We start from the raw sequence: 15,048 nt of genomic DNA on the forward strand, positions 1-15,048 counted from the left end.
CAAATGTAGCAAAATGTTAACTGATGAATCTATTTTTTATTTTTTTAAACATATCTTTATTGATTTCAGAGAGAGGAAAGGAGGGGGAGAGAGAGAGATAGAAACATCAATGATGAGAGAGTCATTGATCGAGCCCACAATCTGGGCATGTGCCCTGACCGGGAATCGAACCCTGATCGCCTGGATCCTAGGTTGATGCTCAACTGCTGAGCCATGCCCGGCCGGGCTAACTGATGAATTTAGATGAGTAGCATATGGGTATTGATTGTACTTTTTTGGGGTAAATTTTATGTAAGTTTAGCATTTTTCAAAATAATATATTGAGGAAGGAAATATATCACTTCCTTTGATAACACCTGGCCCATGCTACCATCTCTCTATCGCCTTGGTTATTGGAGTAGCCTCCTCTTGCTTCTCTCTGTGCCCACCCATCATTTTCTACACCCAGGCTAGCAGCTAGGATGATCCTGTTAAAATGTTAGTTTATACCACATCTCTGTTCAGAACTCTGTCATGGCTCCCTGTACTTTATTCATAGTAAAAGAAAATTGTTAAACATCATACAAGAATTTTCATCATCTGGCCTTTCTGTTATCTCTCTTATTCATATCCTACTATTTTCCTTCTCACTTCACTCCAGCCAACTGGCCTGCTTGCTAGTCCTTAAACTCAGTAAGCATGCTCTTGCCCTTGCTCTAGCTATTTCTCCACCTAGAACAAAATTTATCTCAGGACCCCTTTTCTCTCTTAAAAATTATGGGGACCCAAAAGCTTTTACTTGTATGTTTTATATGTAGCAATATTTACTATTAGAAATTAAAACAGAAAAATTTTCAATATTTACTAATTCATTTAAAAATAACAATAACAAACCCCTTGCACATCAAGTAACTTTTTTTATGGAAAACATTTTTCAAAACAAAAATTTTGTGAAAAGAGTAGTGTGAATTTATATTTTTACAGATCTCTGTGATATCTGGAGACATATAGCTGATTCTTATTTCTAACTCTTCATTTGATCTGTTGTGATATGTTGTTTTAGTTGAAGTCTTTTCAGATAATGATTAATTTTCTTTGATACTGTACCAAAATTTAAGTGGTTATTTTAAAGGCTAATTGCATTAAGGAATCTGAAATCATATTATTGAACTTTTGGAACTCTGTTACATTAAAATCCATTGGTCTTCCCTGCAGTTTGAATGGATCTTTTTCTCTGTAACATCATGAATTGGTTATCTGGAATATGTGATTCACTGAATTATGTTGACTTCCAAACGTTGACATTTCATTATATACTATTTTTAAAAAAAATCACAGTATCACCACCAATGTTGGGAACCTACCAAACTTAACGGTGGATACATGATTTCCAAAATTCTAAAATTTGTTTGAAATCTTAAAATTTACAACTGGCAACAAATATTGTCAGTTTTTTCCTTGAAATTATAGGCTTTATTTTCAAAAATATGTCTCCAAAGACCTAATACTGAAAAAAGATTAACAGTCTTTAAGGTAAAAAAATCATGTTCCCATGGGAAAAAATGGCTAATTCAGTCTGCAACTCAAATGAGTGCTTTTCCTTGAGACTACCACCATGCTTTGGTGTACAGAAGTGCTCTAAATGCAGATTTCTCATTTTATCTCACAGTATATTCAAAAGACATATTTCAGTATTAAGACTTAATAAAATTAGGAATTTTTACTGCTTCTTCAAGGTAATTCTTAAACGAGGCTGGCTTCCCTTCCCTCTTTTAACTGCATGTGTGGAGGTGAAAAATACAAAGATCTGTGGTGCATTTGTACCACTGCCTTGATTTGTGCTAAGGTGCTGATAGTTTTACCCACCATTGCTTTTGTACCTTTAGTGCAAATGCCAACAAAATGAAAAAGACCAGTTATGTGTTTGTATAATTATGGAAATAATTTTGGCATAAAAGACCCCCAAAGGTTTCAGGAATCCCTTAGGGGTCCATGGACCCCACTTTGAGAACCACTGGCATATAACATTATGTAATATCTACCCGACTAACTCCCTATATTTCTCTTATCTTCTTTCCCTTGTTTATGAGATGATGGGGCAGAAATGTTTTTATTTTGCTCTCTTAAAATAGGAATATGTAGCACTTCATTATTTTTTAAATAAGTAAGAAGGTATATCAGTTACACTAATGTTTTTTAATTTAAAATTTTATATTTGCTTTTAAGAACTGATTCTCACATTTCTCTGTTCAAGGAAGAGGAGGTGGTAGGCAAGGGTGAAGGCAGGATTGTTGGGGTAGGATCCAGTTGTGCAGATTCTGTTTCCTAACTTACAGATGAACATACCTGTTTTGTAAGTGAACTGATTTCTGTTCCTGGGCCCTAGGGTCATCTTTGCAGGAAGGGCCCAGCAGGGAAGATGAGTGTTTTCAGAAGGTTATAGTATATGTATTGGCAGTCTTTAAAATAGAGGTGGAGAGAACATTTACTCTAAAATATTATAACATAAAAAAGCTGTCACCACTTTTTATTTGTGACATGTAACATACAACTCTTATCTGAGAAGACAGACTAAGGGATGTTAGGTTGCTGATTTTTTAAAAAACAACTTTAAGGAATATAAAATCACTACTGAGTATGGCAATAAAAGAAACAACATCTCAGAGCTTACTATATGCCAGGCATTGTTCTAAGATGCTATGTGCATTCTTACTAATTTAATAGTAGCATATTATCCTGATTTTTAAATGAAGAAATTGGGGTTTAGAGATGTTAGGTTACTTGCCCATGGTCACACAGCTAGTGAGTAGGGTTTGAACCTAGGTCTATCTAATTTGAGAGGAAGGATCATAGGATTTATCTAATTCAGACTCTTTGTTTGAGTCTGAGAGAGATGAAGTAACTTGCTCAGCTCACAACGAATTTGTTGTAGTATTTATGCTAGAGGGATTAAACATCTCTAGTGTCATATATGGTGTTTTAATTTAAGATTTAGGGTTTCACTACATTAAGAAGAATAGTTTATTAGTGACTTCCATTAAAAAACCCTTCAGTTTTCTTTTTGTATTTTTTACACCTTTACTTCTCAACAGATTATTAGATTTACTTCCAGTGACATGCATGTAATAGGTAAAGTCAGAAACTCATTTCAGTTGGACCATATTTGATGATTGTTACATTAAACACTAACAGAAACATTTTTACTTCTCTCAGTTTTGCTGTCACTTTGGGGGGTGTGTGTGATGATTTAGACACAGAGGATCCCAAATATGTATTTCATTACTTAAAAAAAACTTTAAATTATCACATATCTTAGTCATTGTAAGATTAATATGGGTCATAATCAGTGTAATTTTTATTTCTGATCATAATTTTAAAACAGTAGAATGTTTAATTTCTCTGATATTTTTTAGCATGAAATTTTAGTTTTAAAACAAGTTTCTATATTTTTCTAAAGAAACTTAGTTTTAGATAGAGAAAAAATTTAAATATTGCCTCTTTCTTCCCTAACAGGTTTCACCTTGCTTAAATGTCCTGTCACGATTGTTGTTTAGCAGTGACTCAGATGTATTAGCAGATGTTTGTTGGGCCCTTTCTTATCTCTCCGATGGACCCAATGATAAAATTCAAGCAGTTATCGATTCTGGAGTTTGTCGAAGATTGGTGGAACTTTTGATGTAACTATAATTTATAATTAATAACTATATGATTGTGAGTTTAGCAGTTAGAGTAATGGCCTTGTAAACATCTTGAGAATCACTATATACAGGAAGAGTTGAAAAGCTACTAACCCCACTTTGCAGAATAGCTGTAATACTGAAAATTCACCCTTAAACTTGTATCCTCTAGTTGGGACTAATCATTTTGTTAATGAATTTCATTAGCTTTAAGCTCTTAATGAATGAGAGGGACTTCATTCAACAAGTATGTATGGAATACCTGATACCTGCAAGAGTGTTGTGCAAGATGCTACTAAAGAAGTATAGGATATAGCTCCTGCTCTCACAGAATAAGTAATTTAGTTAATTGTCATTACAATAATTAATCTGTGTAAAAGATCATGTAGTGAAAATTATTTAGTATTTCACTTATATTAAAGATAATGTGTTTCTCTGTGCCGAGCTATTATTGCTACCTTCTTTGAAAAGAACAGATTTTCAATACAAGGAAGTTAAAAATTTCTAAGAGAACTTATTTTAAAAAGGTGTTATAATTTTTCCATCTCTTCCTTTAAAAAATGTATTGTCTTTCTTCCTTTCTTCTTTAGTCAAAAAGCCATTAAGTAAGCCCAAACAGGGTATATGGCACAAAGAAGAGAGGTCTGATAAGGGCTTGTGGCCCCAGCATGAGGAGAGCATCTGAGGAGGGTAGACAGGCAGGTCTAATGAGGGGATCAGGGCCCATGCTTGAGGATGGCACCAACTAGACGGAGCAGACAAACAGGCTGGAGCAGGGGTGGGAGCCAGCACCTTGTGGCATAGCAGCCTGGCTGGATAATAGGAGCTAATTTCTTATTCTTGGAGAATGGATTTATAAATATGGGAAAGAAGAAAACCAGAAAAATCTTGTGATATTAAATTAGAGTTGGAGGTATCAATGTGAACTCATGGCTTTCAGCATTAAAGAGAAAGATATGGAAACAAATATATATGTAAATGTGTGTGTATTTATGTTCTCTTAAAGAACCTGGGAGCCCTGACACATTTATACCAATAAGCTGAGTACACCAAATGCCCAGGTCTTGGTTTTTAAATACTGCTCTTCATTAACAGGAACCAGGATTCTTGGAGAAATGGCTGATTTGAGGGCTGACAGATAAAAAATAATATGAATTCAGAAAGTAATGACTGCTCAGAATGGATAAATGTTAAAAGGACACAGAAGCCCACTTGAAGGGACTCCTACTGTTCAAACCTGGGATGATTTTGATCATTGCAATACATTATAATAATATATTAGAACTTATTAAATAAAATAGGAATCCATGAGTCCACACTAAAATAAGTAGATAGATCAATAGACAGAAAAGCCATGTAGTTGGAATGATAGTATTAGAAAATCATCCTTGGCAACAATACTAATAATTACTAATAATTCAGACACTAAACATCAAGAGATGCTAAAACTACTGGTGAAAGTGGGTTAAGGGATGGGATTTTACATAGTCTATAAGTATTTCCTCACAAAATATGAATTATAAAGGGAAAAATAGTAACATTAAAGTGGAGAAATCTGACAGACACCATCTTAAGCAACCAGAGTTCAGTGCCACTAATGGACAAAACAGATACCATATATGCTATCCAGTACTATTGTAATGAAAGGCTATAGCATTTGTGCTTCCAGCCAAGCTAATAACTTGGGTCTTAATCAAGAGGAAACATTAGACAAAACCAAATAACTGGCCTCTGATCATAAAAAATGTCAAGATCATGAAAATCAATGAAAAACTAAGTACCTGTTATGAATTGAAAGAAAATGGAAAGGCATGACAACTGGGTGCAACACATGATCCTGGATTAGGTTCTTTATTATGGAGATAATTATGGGATAATTAGTGAAACTTGAATGGGCTTTCTGGGTAAAGAGTATATGGGATTTTTTTGGTACTATTTTTACAAATTTTCTGTAAATTTTAAATTCTGTAGTATGTAAGTTAATATTTTTATTATTTTAGGCACAATGATTATAAAGTTGTATCACCTGCATTAAGGGCAGTTGGTAATATTGTGACTGGTGATGATATTCAAACACAGGTGAGTTCAGACTTTTTGATATGAGTTAACATAAAGGGCTTTAAGAAGTTTATCATGTTTATACACTTGCTTACATGTTAATCAAGACTTTAGCATTAACATAATTATATAAGCACCTATAATGTAAGTATATTCTTGGTAATAAGTGACCAGACTCACATACATCTATGTGAAAGCACTATCCTAGACCTGTATCAGTGTGAAGAAATACACACACACACGCAAATCACCGTAGGTAGTATATGTTTTTTGGGAGCTGATTGGCCAGTAAATGCTATAAAAATAAAGAAATTAGTGTGCTAAGAAATCATAGAGTCCATTAAGGAATAGGAACTGAAGCTAGATCTTAAAAGTAAAGAACTCAAGTAGACTAGAAGAAATTCATGTGCCAGACATGTAGGAGGTATGTTTAAGAGGCATTAAACTTGACTAGAAAAGAAACTGTTAGTAAGAAGATGATTGATTATAAATAGGTTAGAAGTGGGGTTAGAAATGGAAGGGCCTTTTATAGTATGAAGGCCTAGATTATAAGAATGAAAGGAAAGATATCAAGGAAACACTTCCTAAATTGGTAATTAGCTATGTGTGTGAGATACCAAAAAAGATGTGACATCTGGATTGATGTCAGATCTGAGAGAGTTTTTCTAGAAACTTAAGCTCTGTAACACACTGGATTTTTTGTTTAACATTATATAGTAAACTTTATATTCTAATCTAAATATTTTGTTTCATTTTTAATCTTTAAAAGTTCTATTTAGATACTTACCTTAATTATTAAACAGTTGATCCTTAGTAATTGATAGTTATTAATTTAAAACAGCTTTTTAGCCCGGCTGGCGTGGCTCAGTTATTGAGTGTTGACCTATGATCCGGGAGATCTTGGTTCGATTCCCGGTCGGGGCACATGCTCCGGTTGTGGGCTCAGTCCCCAGTGGGGGATGTGCAGGAGGCAGCCAATCGATGACTGTCATCTTAGACGTTTCTGTCTCTCTCTCCCTGTCCCTTACTCTCTCTGAAATCAATAAAAACATACTTAAAATATAAAATAGCTCTTTAAATGAAAACGTCTCTTCTAAACATACACGATTTTCTACAGAATTTCGGTATTCGGCTTCATACATTCTTCAAGTAAATTTAATGTAAATCATTGTGGGTATTTTGAAAATAGGAACATAATCTTGCCATATAATAAGGAATGTAAAAGAATTAAGCATAATATACTTCTTTATGAAAAAAAGTGGAACAGTAAAAGTTTTTAAAAAATCTTCACCCAAGGATATGCTTATTGATTTTAGAGAGAGGGGAAGGGAGAGAAAAAACCCACCATGGATATGACAGAACATTGACTGGTTGCCTTCCGTACATGTCCCTACCGGGGAACGAACCCGCAACCTTTCAGTATATAGGTCATCACTCCAACCAACTGAGCCACACTGGCCAGGGTGGAACAGTAAAATTTTTAATGAAACTAATAGACTTAGTTTTATATATTAAGGTTTCTTAACAGTTATGGAATTAGATACTTTCAAACTGTTTGATATAGATGGGGTGGTTGCTTTTTTATCAATTCATTTGGCAAAATAGAGAATGGGTCCTGACCAGTCACTAACCCTGTCTTCAAATAGTTATTTCAGTTGAACTCTGAGTGCATTTGTAATCTTGAAGGATACACCTTTGAGTGTCCTTCTTTGCATTTTAGTACATTGAGAACAGGGCACTTCACTGTACCAACATTAGAAAGGTTTTGGCAAATGGGAGGGTGGAAGACAGCAAGCAAGTGCCTTAAGTTTTACTTTGAGAGGAATTTCTTTTTCTTAATTTTTCAGAATGATTTTTGTATGTCTAAATAGTTCATTAGTTTATTTTTGTTTAGTTTTTTGGGGTTTTTTTGCTATAAAACTCTGTTTCCATTTCTAACTTTTATTTTTAGGTAATTCTGAATTGCTCTGCATTACCCTGTCTGTTACACTTACTGAGTAGCCCAAAGGAGTCAATCAGAAAAGAAGCCTGCTGGACTGTTTCTAACATTACTGCTGGAAATAGAGCTCAGATTCAGGTAAATACCTTTCAGATCTAAGAAAACAGGAAGATCTCAGGAGTTAGTTTGGAAAAAAGTCAGCATTTTATCAGTGATGTTTTTTAGTGAGTCACTGAAAAAGATTCTTAAAAGATTCTTGAAAAGTATTTTAAAAGTATTTTAAAGAACATAGCCTTTCCTCCTCTAAAATAATTACTTATTCTAATGAGGAATAGCAATTATATATATACATATATATACATATATATACATTTATATGTGTGTATATTTATAAAATTGTCCATCGTAGTGCCTGACACATAATGGTTAGTCTTTAAAAAGGGATTGATTTTTGTTAGTTTTAAAAAAGTTAGGCAATGATCTTTCTCTCAAAACTAGTAAATAATGATTTATTAGGTCCCTATCAAACTCCCTGAGTCAGTAATTCCCTGGTCAATTGCCTGCCTTGTGTTTTATCATCTTTAAAATTTAAATTCTGCTAATATATTTTCCAGTCTTAAAAGGAAAGTATGCGAACTATTATTAAAAGATTAGAAATAAAATATTTCCAAAAGCCTTAGCATTTTAAAGCCATTGAGTTTAAAGATTCCACTCCTTACTAATATATGTAAACTGTATTTGCATTGATTTTGCTATATCAGTTTTTTCTCCTCAGTCTGTTATAGATGCAAATATTTTTCCTGTTTTGATTGAGATTCTTCAGAAAGCAGAGTTTCGCACCAGAAAAGAAGCAGCTTGGGCTATAACTAATGCAACATCAGGTGGCACTCCAGAACAAATAAGGTGTGATACAGATTTTTAAAAATTGTTTTTAAAATGTAAATGAGACTTTTACAAATTTAAAATAATACATACTTTTTATTTGTTTATAAAACTAAAACATTTCTATCCATTTAATAAGCATTTCTAATGTGAAGTCACTGTTATATCAGTTATACTATTCATTTACAGTGGTTTATTTTTTTCATATAAAGTATATTTAACATCATTCTCCTTGGCAGACTATGAAAAGTCAGAATTTAAAAATCTGAAAAAGAATAGTTTATGTTAATTTGCAAAATATACTGACATGGGCATTAAACATATCTTAGATCACTAAAATCATATACATGCAACTTTATTATGTAGAAATGGCCAATAAGTTTAAATATCTACTTATTTAAAATATAATTGAAATAGACATTTGTTTATATAATACTACTTTTCTAATCACTGTTAGCCTTATCTGTGGATAAGATCTTACTTTCATTTTTCTTTAGTAGTTTTTGTTTTTATGATAGCTTTATGAATCCAGCCCTTTTATTGTTTATTTGCTTGTTTCTTTTACTAACAACACAATTAGTAGGTACATGGGCTTTGAAATCAGCCTGCCTCCAAATCCTGCTCCTTCAGTAAAAGTTGTGACCTTGATAAAATCATTTAACCTCTAATCCACAGTTTCTTCATTTTTTAAATGGATTCATAATGGGGAGTACCTTATATAGTATCTTGACAGTTAAATGCAGTCCATACGTTTAAAGTGCTTAGCATGGTGCCTAAACAAGTTCTATACTAAGATTAGCTGCTACTATTATTTGTAATAATCATAATTTTTATTATCAATATTGGTTTCTAAGTCTCTTTTCATCTTGTGCTTTTACTCTTTTTCCCCCCACATAGCAAAGTTCCACTTTGCACTTCTGTGAAAGCCTGACTTCCTACAGAATCTTCTTGTTCTGAGGATCCCTCCAAGAAACTCAGGACTTTTTAAGTTTGTGAAGTGACTCTTTAGGAAGTATTTTCTAACGAATATTTGTTTGTTAATTTATAAAAGAAGAAGTCAGGCTACTATGCTATTTTACAAATCACAGGATTTTGAAATCTACCTATTGTGAGATCAGTTTATTATTGCCTTCATTTGTACCATTTTCCCGCTCTCTTGGATTCATATCTCTATATGTTAATGACATCCTTCTCTGCTTTTTATTTTCCATTCCACTTCTTTGCTTTAAATCAATATTTCCATTTCATTTGTGTCATGAATACAAGCAGTAATAAACAAGATCTTTCCTTTGTTCTGGCTTGTATTTTTTTTTTTTAATGCTAATTTATTTTTATCTGCTTTGGGACCCAAAGTTTGTTTGGTTCACCTATAAACAGTTGTATTTTAAAAAATTTATTTCTATCATTATGTCTATTCAAGATATTGTTCCTTAAATTTATTAGTGTGAATCAAGTATCTAAACTCAGATTATTATTTTTCTAACCATTTCACCATTTCATTAATTCTGCCCATATATGGGAAGAGGTCTCTTAATCTCAGATTAGGTTTAGCTTGCATACCGCTAATACTGTGGTGTGTCTAATGCTGCCAGTTGTGTTGAATCATTTCAGTTATTGAGCACCAGTAGTGCATCAGGTGCTTTCACATCTTTTATCTCCTTTAACTTCATAACTCTATGAGATAGTTACTCATTCAACAAATATATTTGATGAGTTACAATATAGTATATGGCAAGTGAGTACTCCAGTAAAGGTATGTACATAAAAAAAAAAGAATGGAAACTTTTTTTGAATGCCTACTGTATTCTCACAGCACCCTCTGAGTTTGGTACTATTGTTATCCCCATTTTAAGATGGGGAAACTGAGGCACAGAGCAGTTAGTCAAAGTCACACATAAGGAGTGAAATTGGGATTTGAAGCCATGCAGTCTGACTTCAGAGCATATTTGTTTGTTTTTACCTTTAAGCTTAATATGTACTTTTTGCCAAGTGAACAAATCAATTACTTTATGGTATAGAGAATGGAAAAAGAGCTGAAAAGAACTAGAAAAGAACAAAGCATTATAAAAATGATTAATTTTTGTGAACATTATTTATTAAAATTATTCACATGGCCCATTTTGCTCCTAGAAGCCTTCTCTGCTTTCTGAAACAAAACAGATGTTTCAGAACATGAGCTATGATTATTTTTGTGGGAAATTTCCTGGTTTTATTTAGATGTCCCTCCTCCCTCTCCATTTCTACCTACCCCTCATATGACTGCTATGTGTGTACATAGGCCCACCCTTAAAAACCCAAACCAAAACAAAAAACCCTCTAACTCACTTAGTGTTGATATGCCGTGCAAAAATAGGCCCAAATATCAGTTTGCTTGCTTGTCTTGCATGTATATTATAATATTTGTAATACTATCGTTAATTATGAGAACAGGGCAGTAAAAATGTTTTCAGGTTTCTATGTAAGTGAATATTTAATTGTTTTTAATGTTTGAGTTAATAGAAATACTTTTCTTAATTGTTTACATAACATTTCACTGAAGAATATTTTCATGTTGCCATAAACAATATTTAAGTCTTTTTTCAATGTCATTTCTCCCCATCTTTTTTTTTTTTTTTTTAATTACTCTGAAGGTATTTGGTAGCCTTAGGCTGCATTAAACCACTTTGTGACCTATTGACTGTTATGGACTCTAAAATAGTCCAGGTGGCTTTAAATGGACTTGAAAATATTTTGCGTCTTGGAGAACAAGAATCTAAGCAGAATGGGATGGGTATTAATCCATACTGTGCTCTCATTGAAGAAGCATATGGTAAGCAGACAGTTAAAAAATTATAATTACAGTCAATTGTTTTTTAAATTGAGATATAATTGATGTACAACATTTACATTGGTTTCAGGTGTGTACAATATGATTCAATATTTGTATATACTGTGAAATGATCACAATAAGTCTAGTTAACATCTGTGGCTGTATATAGTTATAAAAATTTTTTTTCTTGTGATGAGAACTTTTAAGATTTATTCTCTTAGCAGCTTTAAAATGTACAGTGTTACTAACTATAGTCCCCATTCTGCACATTACATCTCATGCATTTATAACTGGAAGTTTGTACAGTTTGGCCCCTTCATCCATTTCGCCCACCCTCTGTCCCCTGCCTCTGGCAACCACCAATCTCTTCTCTGTATCTATAACCTCAGTTTTTGTTGTTGTTTTTTGTTTCTTTTAAAGATTCCACATAAGTGAGAAAGTATTTGTCTACATGATTTATTTTACTTAGCATAAGAACACTCAAGGTCCATCCATGTTGTTGCAGATGAACAAGATTTCCTTCTTTTTATGACTGAATAATATCCCATGTATATATACACGTCACATTTCCATTCATCCATTGGTGGACACTTAAGTTGCTTCTATGCCTTTGCTATTGTAAATAATGCTGCACTGAAGATGCGGGTGTGTATATTTTTTTTAGTTAGTATTTTTGTTTTCTTCAGATAAATACCCAGAAGTGGAATTGCTGTGTCATGAGGCAGTTCTATTTTTAATTTTTTGAGGAAACATCATACTGTTTTTCCATAGCTGCTGTACCAATTTACATTCTCATCAGTAGTGCACAGAGGTTCTCTTTTCTCCACGTCCTTACTAACACTCTTATCTTTTTGATCTTATCTTTTTGATCTCTTATCTTTTTGATCAGCTATTCTAACAGGTGTGAGGTGATGCCTCATTGTGGTTTTTTTATTTCCCTGATGAGAGTGATGTTGAGCACCTTTTCATGTATCTGTTGGACATGTACCTGTATGTCTTTGGCTAAATGGCTTTTTAGTTCATCTACCCATTTTTTAATTGTTTTTTTTTTTTTTTTTTGCTGTTGGATACTAGCTCCTTGTCAGGTATATGATTTGCCAGTATTTTCTCCTATTCTGTAGATTACATTTTCATTTTGTTGATGGTTTACTTTGCTGTGCAGAAGCTTTTTAGTTTGATGTAGTCCTGCTTGTTTATTTTTTATTTTGGTATCAAATACAAAAATATCATCACTAAGACTAATGTCAAGGAGGTAACATTGTGTTTTCTTCTAGGAGGTTTATGGTTTCAAGTCTTATGTTCAGGTCTTTAACTCATTTAGGGTTAGTTTTTATCTATGGTGAAAGATAGTGGTTCATTTTCATTTTTTTGCATGTGGTTGTCCAGTTTTCCCAGCACCATTTATTGAAGGGACTGTTCTTTCCCCATTATATTCTTGGCTTTTTTTTGGTTGTAACTTAATTTAACCATATATGTGGGGGCTGTATTCTATTCCATTAAGGTTTGTTTTTATGCTGATACCATACTGTTTTGATTATTATAGCTTTGTAATACAGTTTGAAATCAGAGAGTATGTTCTTTTTTTCTCAAGATTGATTTGGCTATTGGGGGGTCTTTTGTGGTTCCATACAATTTTTAGGATTGTTCATTCTACTTCTGTGAAAACTGCCATTGGAATTTTTATAGAGATTGCACTGAATCTGTAGATTCCTTTGGGTACTGTGGACATTTTAACAATACTAATTCTCTTGATCCATGAGCACAGAATATCTTTCCACTTACTTCTGTTTTTCAGTTCCTTTCATCATAGTTTTCAGTGTACAGGTCTCTCACTTCTTTGGTTAAATTTATTCTAGAGTCTTTTGGATGCAATTATAAAAGGGATTGTTTTCTGAATTTCTTTTTCGAATAGTTTATTAGTGTATAGAATAGAAGCACAACAAATTTTTACTTATTGATTTTGTATACTGAAAGTTTGTTGAATTCGTTAATTCTAACAGTGTTTTGGTTGTGTCTAGGATTTTGTATGTGTAATATCAAGTCATTACAAATATTGGCAGTTTTGCTTCTTCCTTTCTGAATTGACTGCCTTTTATTTCTTTTTATTGCCTAATTGCTCTAGCTAGGACTTCCAATACTATGTTGAATTAAAGTGGTAAGAATGGACACCCTTGTCTTGTTCCTGAGCTTAGAGGAAAAACTTTCAGCTTCCCACTGTTGCGTATGATGTTAGCTGTGGACTTGCCGTGTATGGCCTTTATTATGTTAACATACATCCCCTCTATACCCATTTTGTTTAGAGTTAGTCAGTTCTTAATTATCTTCCACAGGCATTTCTCCCACTCCAATTCCATAAAAATATTTGTGGAAAAGCAGTTTAATATTTTTAAAAGTATGTTTTAAAAGTTACCCTTCATTTTATTACCACAGCAGTTTCTTTTCAGTATTTGCCTCCCTTTTTACTTCTTCCTTATGCACAAATACTTTGCAATGATATAACTGCAGTGCATGTGTAGATTTGTGTTCCACATTTCACCATTTTGGAGATATTTTATATTTCTATTTAACAACTTTTAATAGCCACATGTTATATTGAGTGAATATTAAAGGTCACTTTAGCCATATTGAGTGCAGTCTTAGCCATATTCTCATGGTTGATCACTAGTTTCTTTCCATTTTCTTTACCACTTTGCATATGCTAAAATAAGCATCTTTCTGAATATAATCTTTTCTGTTGAAATAATATCTTCGGGTAAATTTTTAGGAATACTGCTGCTGAGTTTTAGGCACAGACTTTTTAATCTTTTGGTATGTTTTCCATTTTGCTTTCCAAAGGCGTGTTACTTGACAATGTCACTGACATTGCATGAATGTACTGTATAACCTCTTGTGTTGTTGATTTTGCTGATTTAGCAGATGTAATATGGTATCACCAAGTTACTTTTATGTGTCTCTTGTTTTATTTCATGTAGAAAGTGGTGTGTATTTTCCATGTTAGTGTATTTCTTCATCTGAATTGCATGTTTATTATACTTTGTCCAATTACTTGTCTCTTTTTTGCTAATAACTTGAATTAATTTCATTTTACAGTTTAATATGGCTTTTTTCCCATTTTTTTACCTTTTTATTTTAATAAGACAAATCATGTTCATTTATATTTAATAAATGACTCAATCTAATCTTCTATTCCTTCAAAGTTTACAAAGTCATTCTCCCTGTAGAGATTTGATGAATTGTTTAATTGGCGCTCTCTCTCTCTCTCTCTCTATATATATATAGCCAATTAAAAAAAATATATATATATAGCCAGTAAAAAAATATATATATATATATATATAGCCAATAAAAAAAATATATATATATATATATATATATATATTTTTTTTTTTAATTGATTTTTAAAGAGAGAGGAAGGACGGTGGGGGAGAGAAAGAGAAACATCGATGTGAGAGCATAACATCAATTTGCTGCCTCCTGCACACCCCCTGCCTGGGATGGAGCCCGCAGCCTGGGCATGTGCTCTGACCAGGAATGGAACTGGCGACCTTTTTGGTGCCTGGGATGACGCCCAACAAGCTGAGCCACACCAGACAGGGCTTGGCTAGATGTTTCTGACTGGATTCTTAAAACATTTAACTTAACTCACATGGAATTTATTTTAGGATAAGACATGAATCTAAGTTGATTTTTTCCCCCTTTAAATG

At 33.0% G+C, this 15,048-nt stretch overlaps 1 protein-coding gene across 1 annotated transcript in view; it reads left to right on the forward strand.

The window, feature by feature from the left end:
* Nucleotides 1–15,048, forward strand: part of KPNA5 (karyopherin subunit alpha 5) — a 41,981-nt gene that overhangs the window by 22,576 nt on the left and 4,357 nt on the right. The window contains exons 9-13 of the mRNA XM_081139709.1: nt 3,493–3,656; nt 5,657–5,735; nt 7,666–7,791; nt 8,429–8,556; nt 11,166–11,344. Coding sequence (XP_080995835.1) covers nt 3,493–3,656; nt 5,657–5,735; nt 7,666–7,791; nt 8,429–8,556; nt 11,166–11,344 — 676 coding nt within the window. The remainder of the gene's footprint in view (nt 1–3,492; nt 3,657–5,656; nt 5,736–7,665; nt 7,792–8,428; nt 8,557–11,165; nt 11,345–15,048) is intronic.

Source organism: Miniopterus schreibersii, assembly GCF_964146895.1.
Source record: "Miniopterus schreibersii genome assembly, chromosome: 6".
NCBI classification, from domain to species: Eukaryota; Metazoa; Chordata; class Mammalia; order Chiroptera; family Miniopteridae; genus Miniopterus; species Miniopterus schreibersii.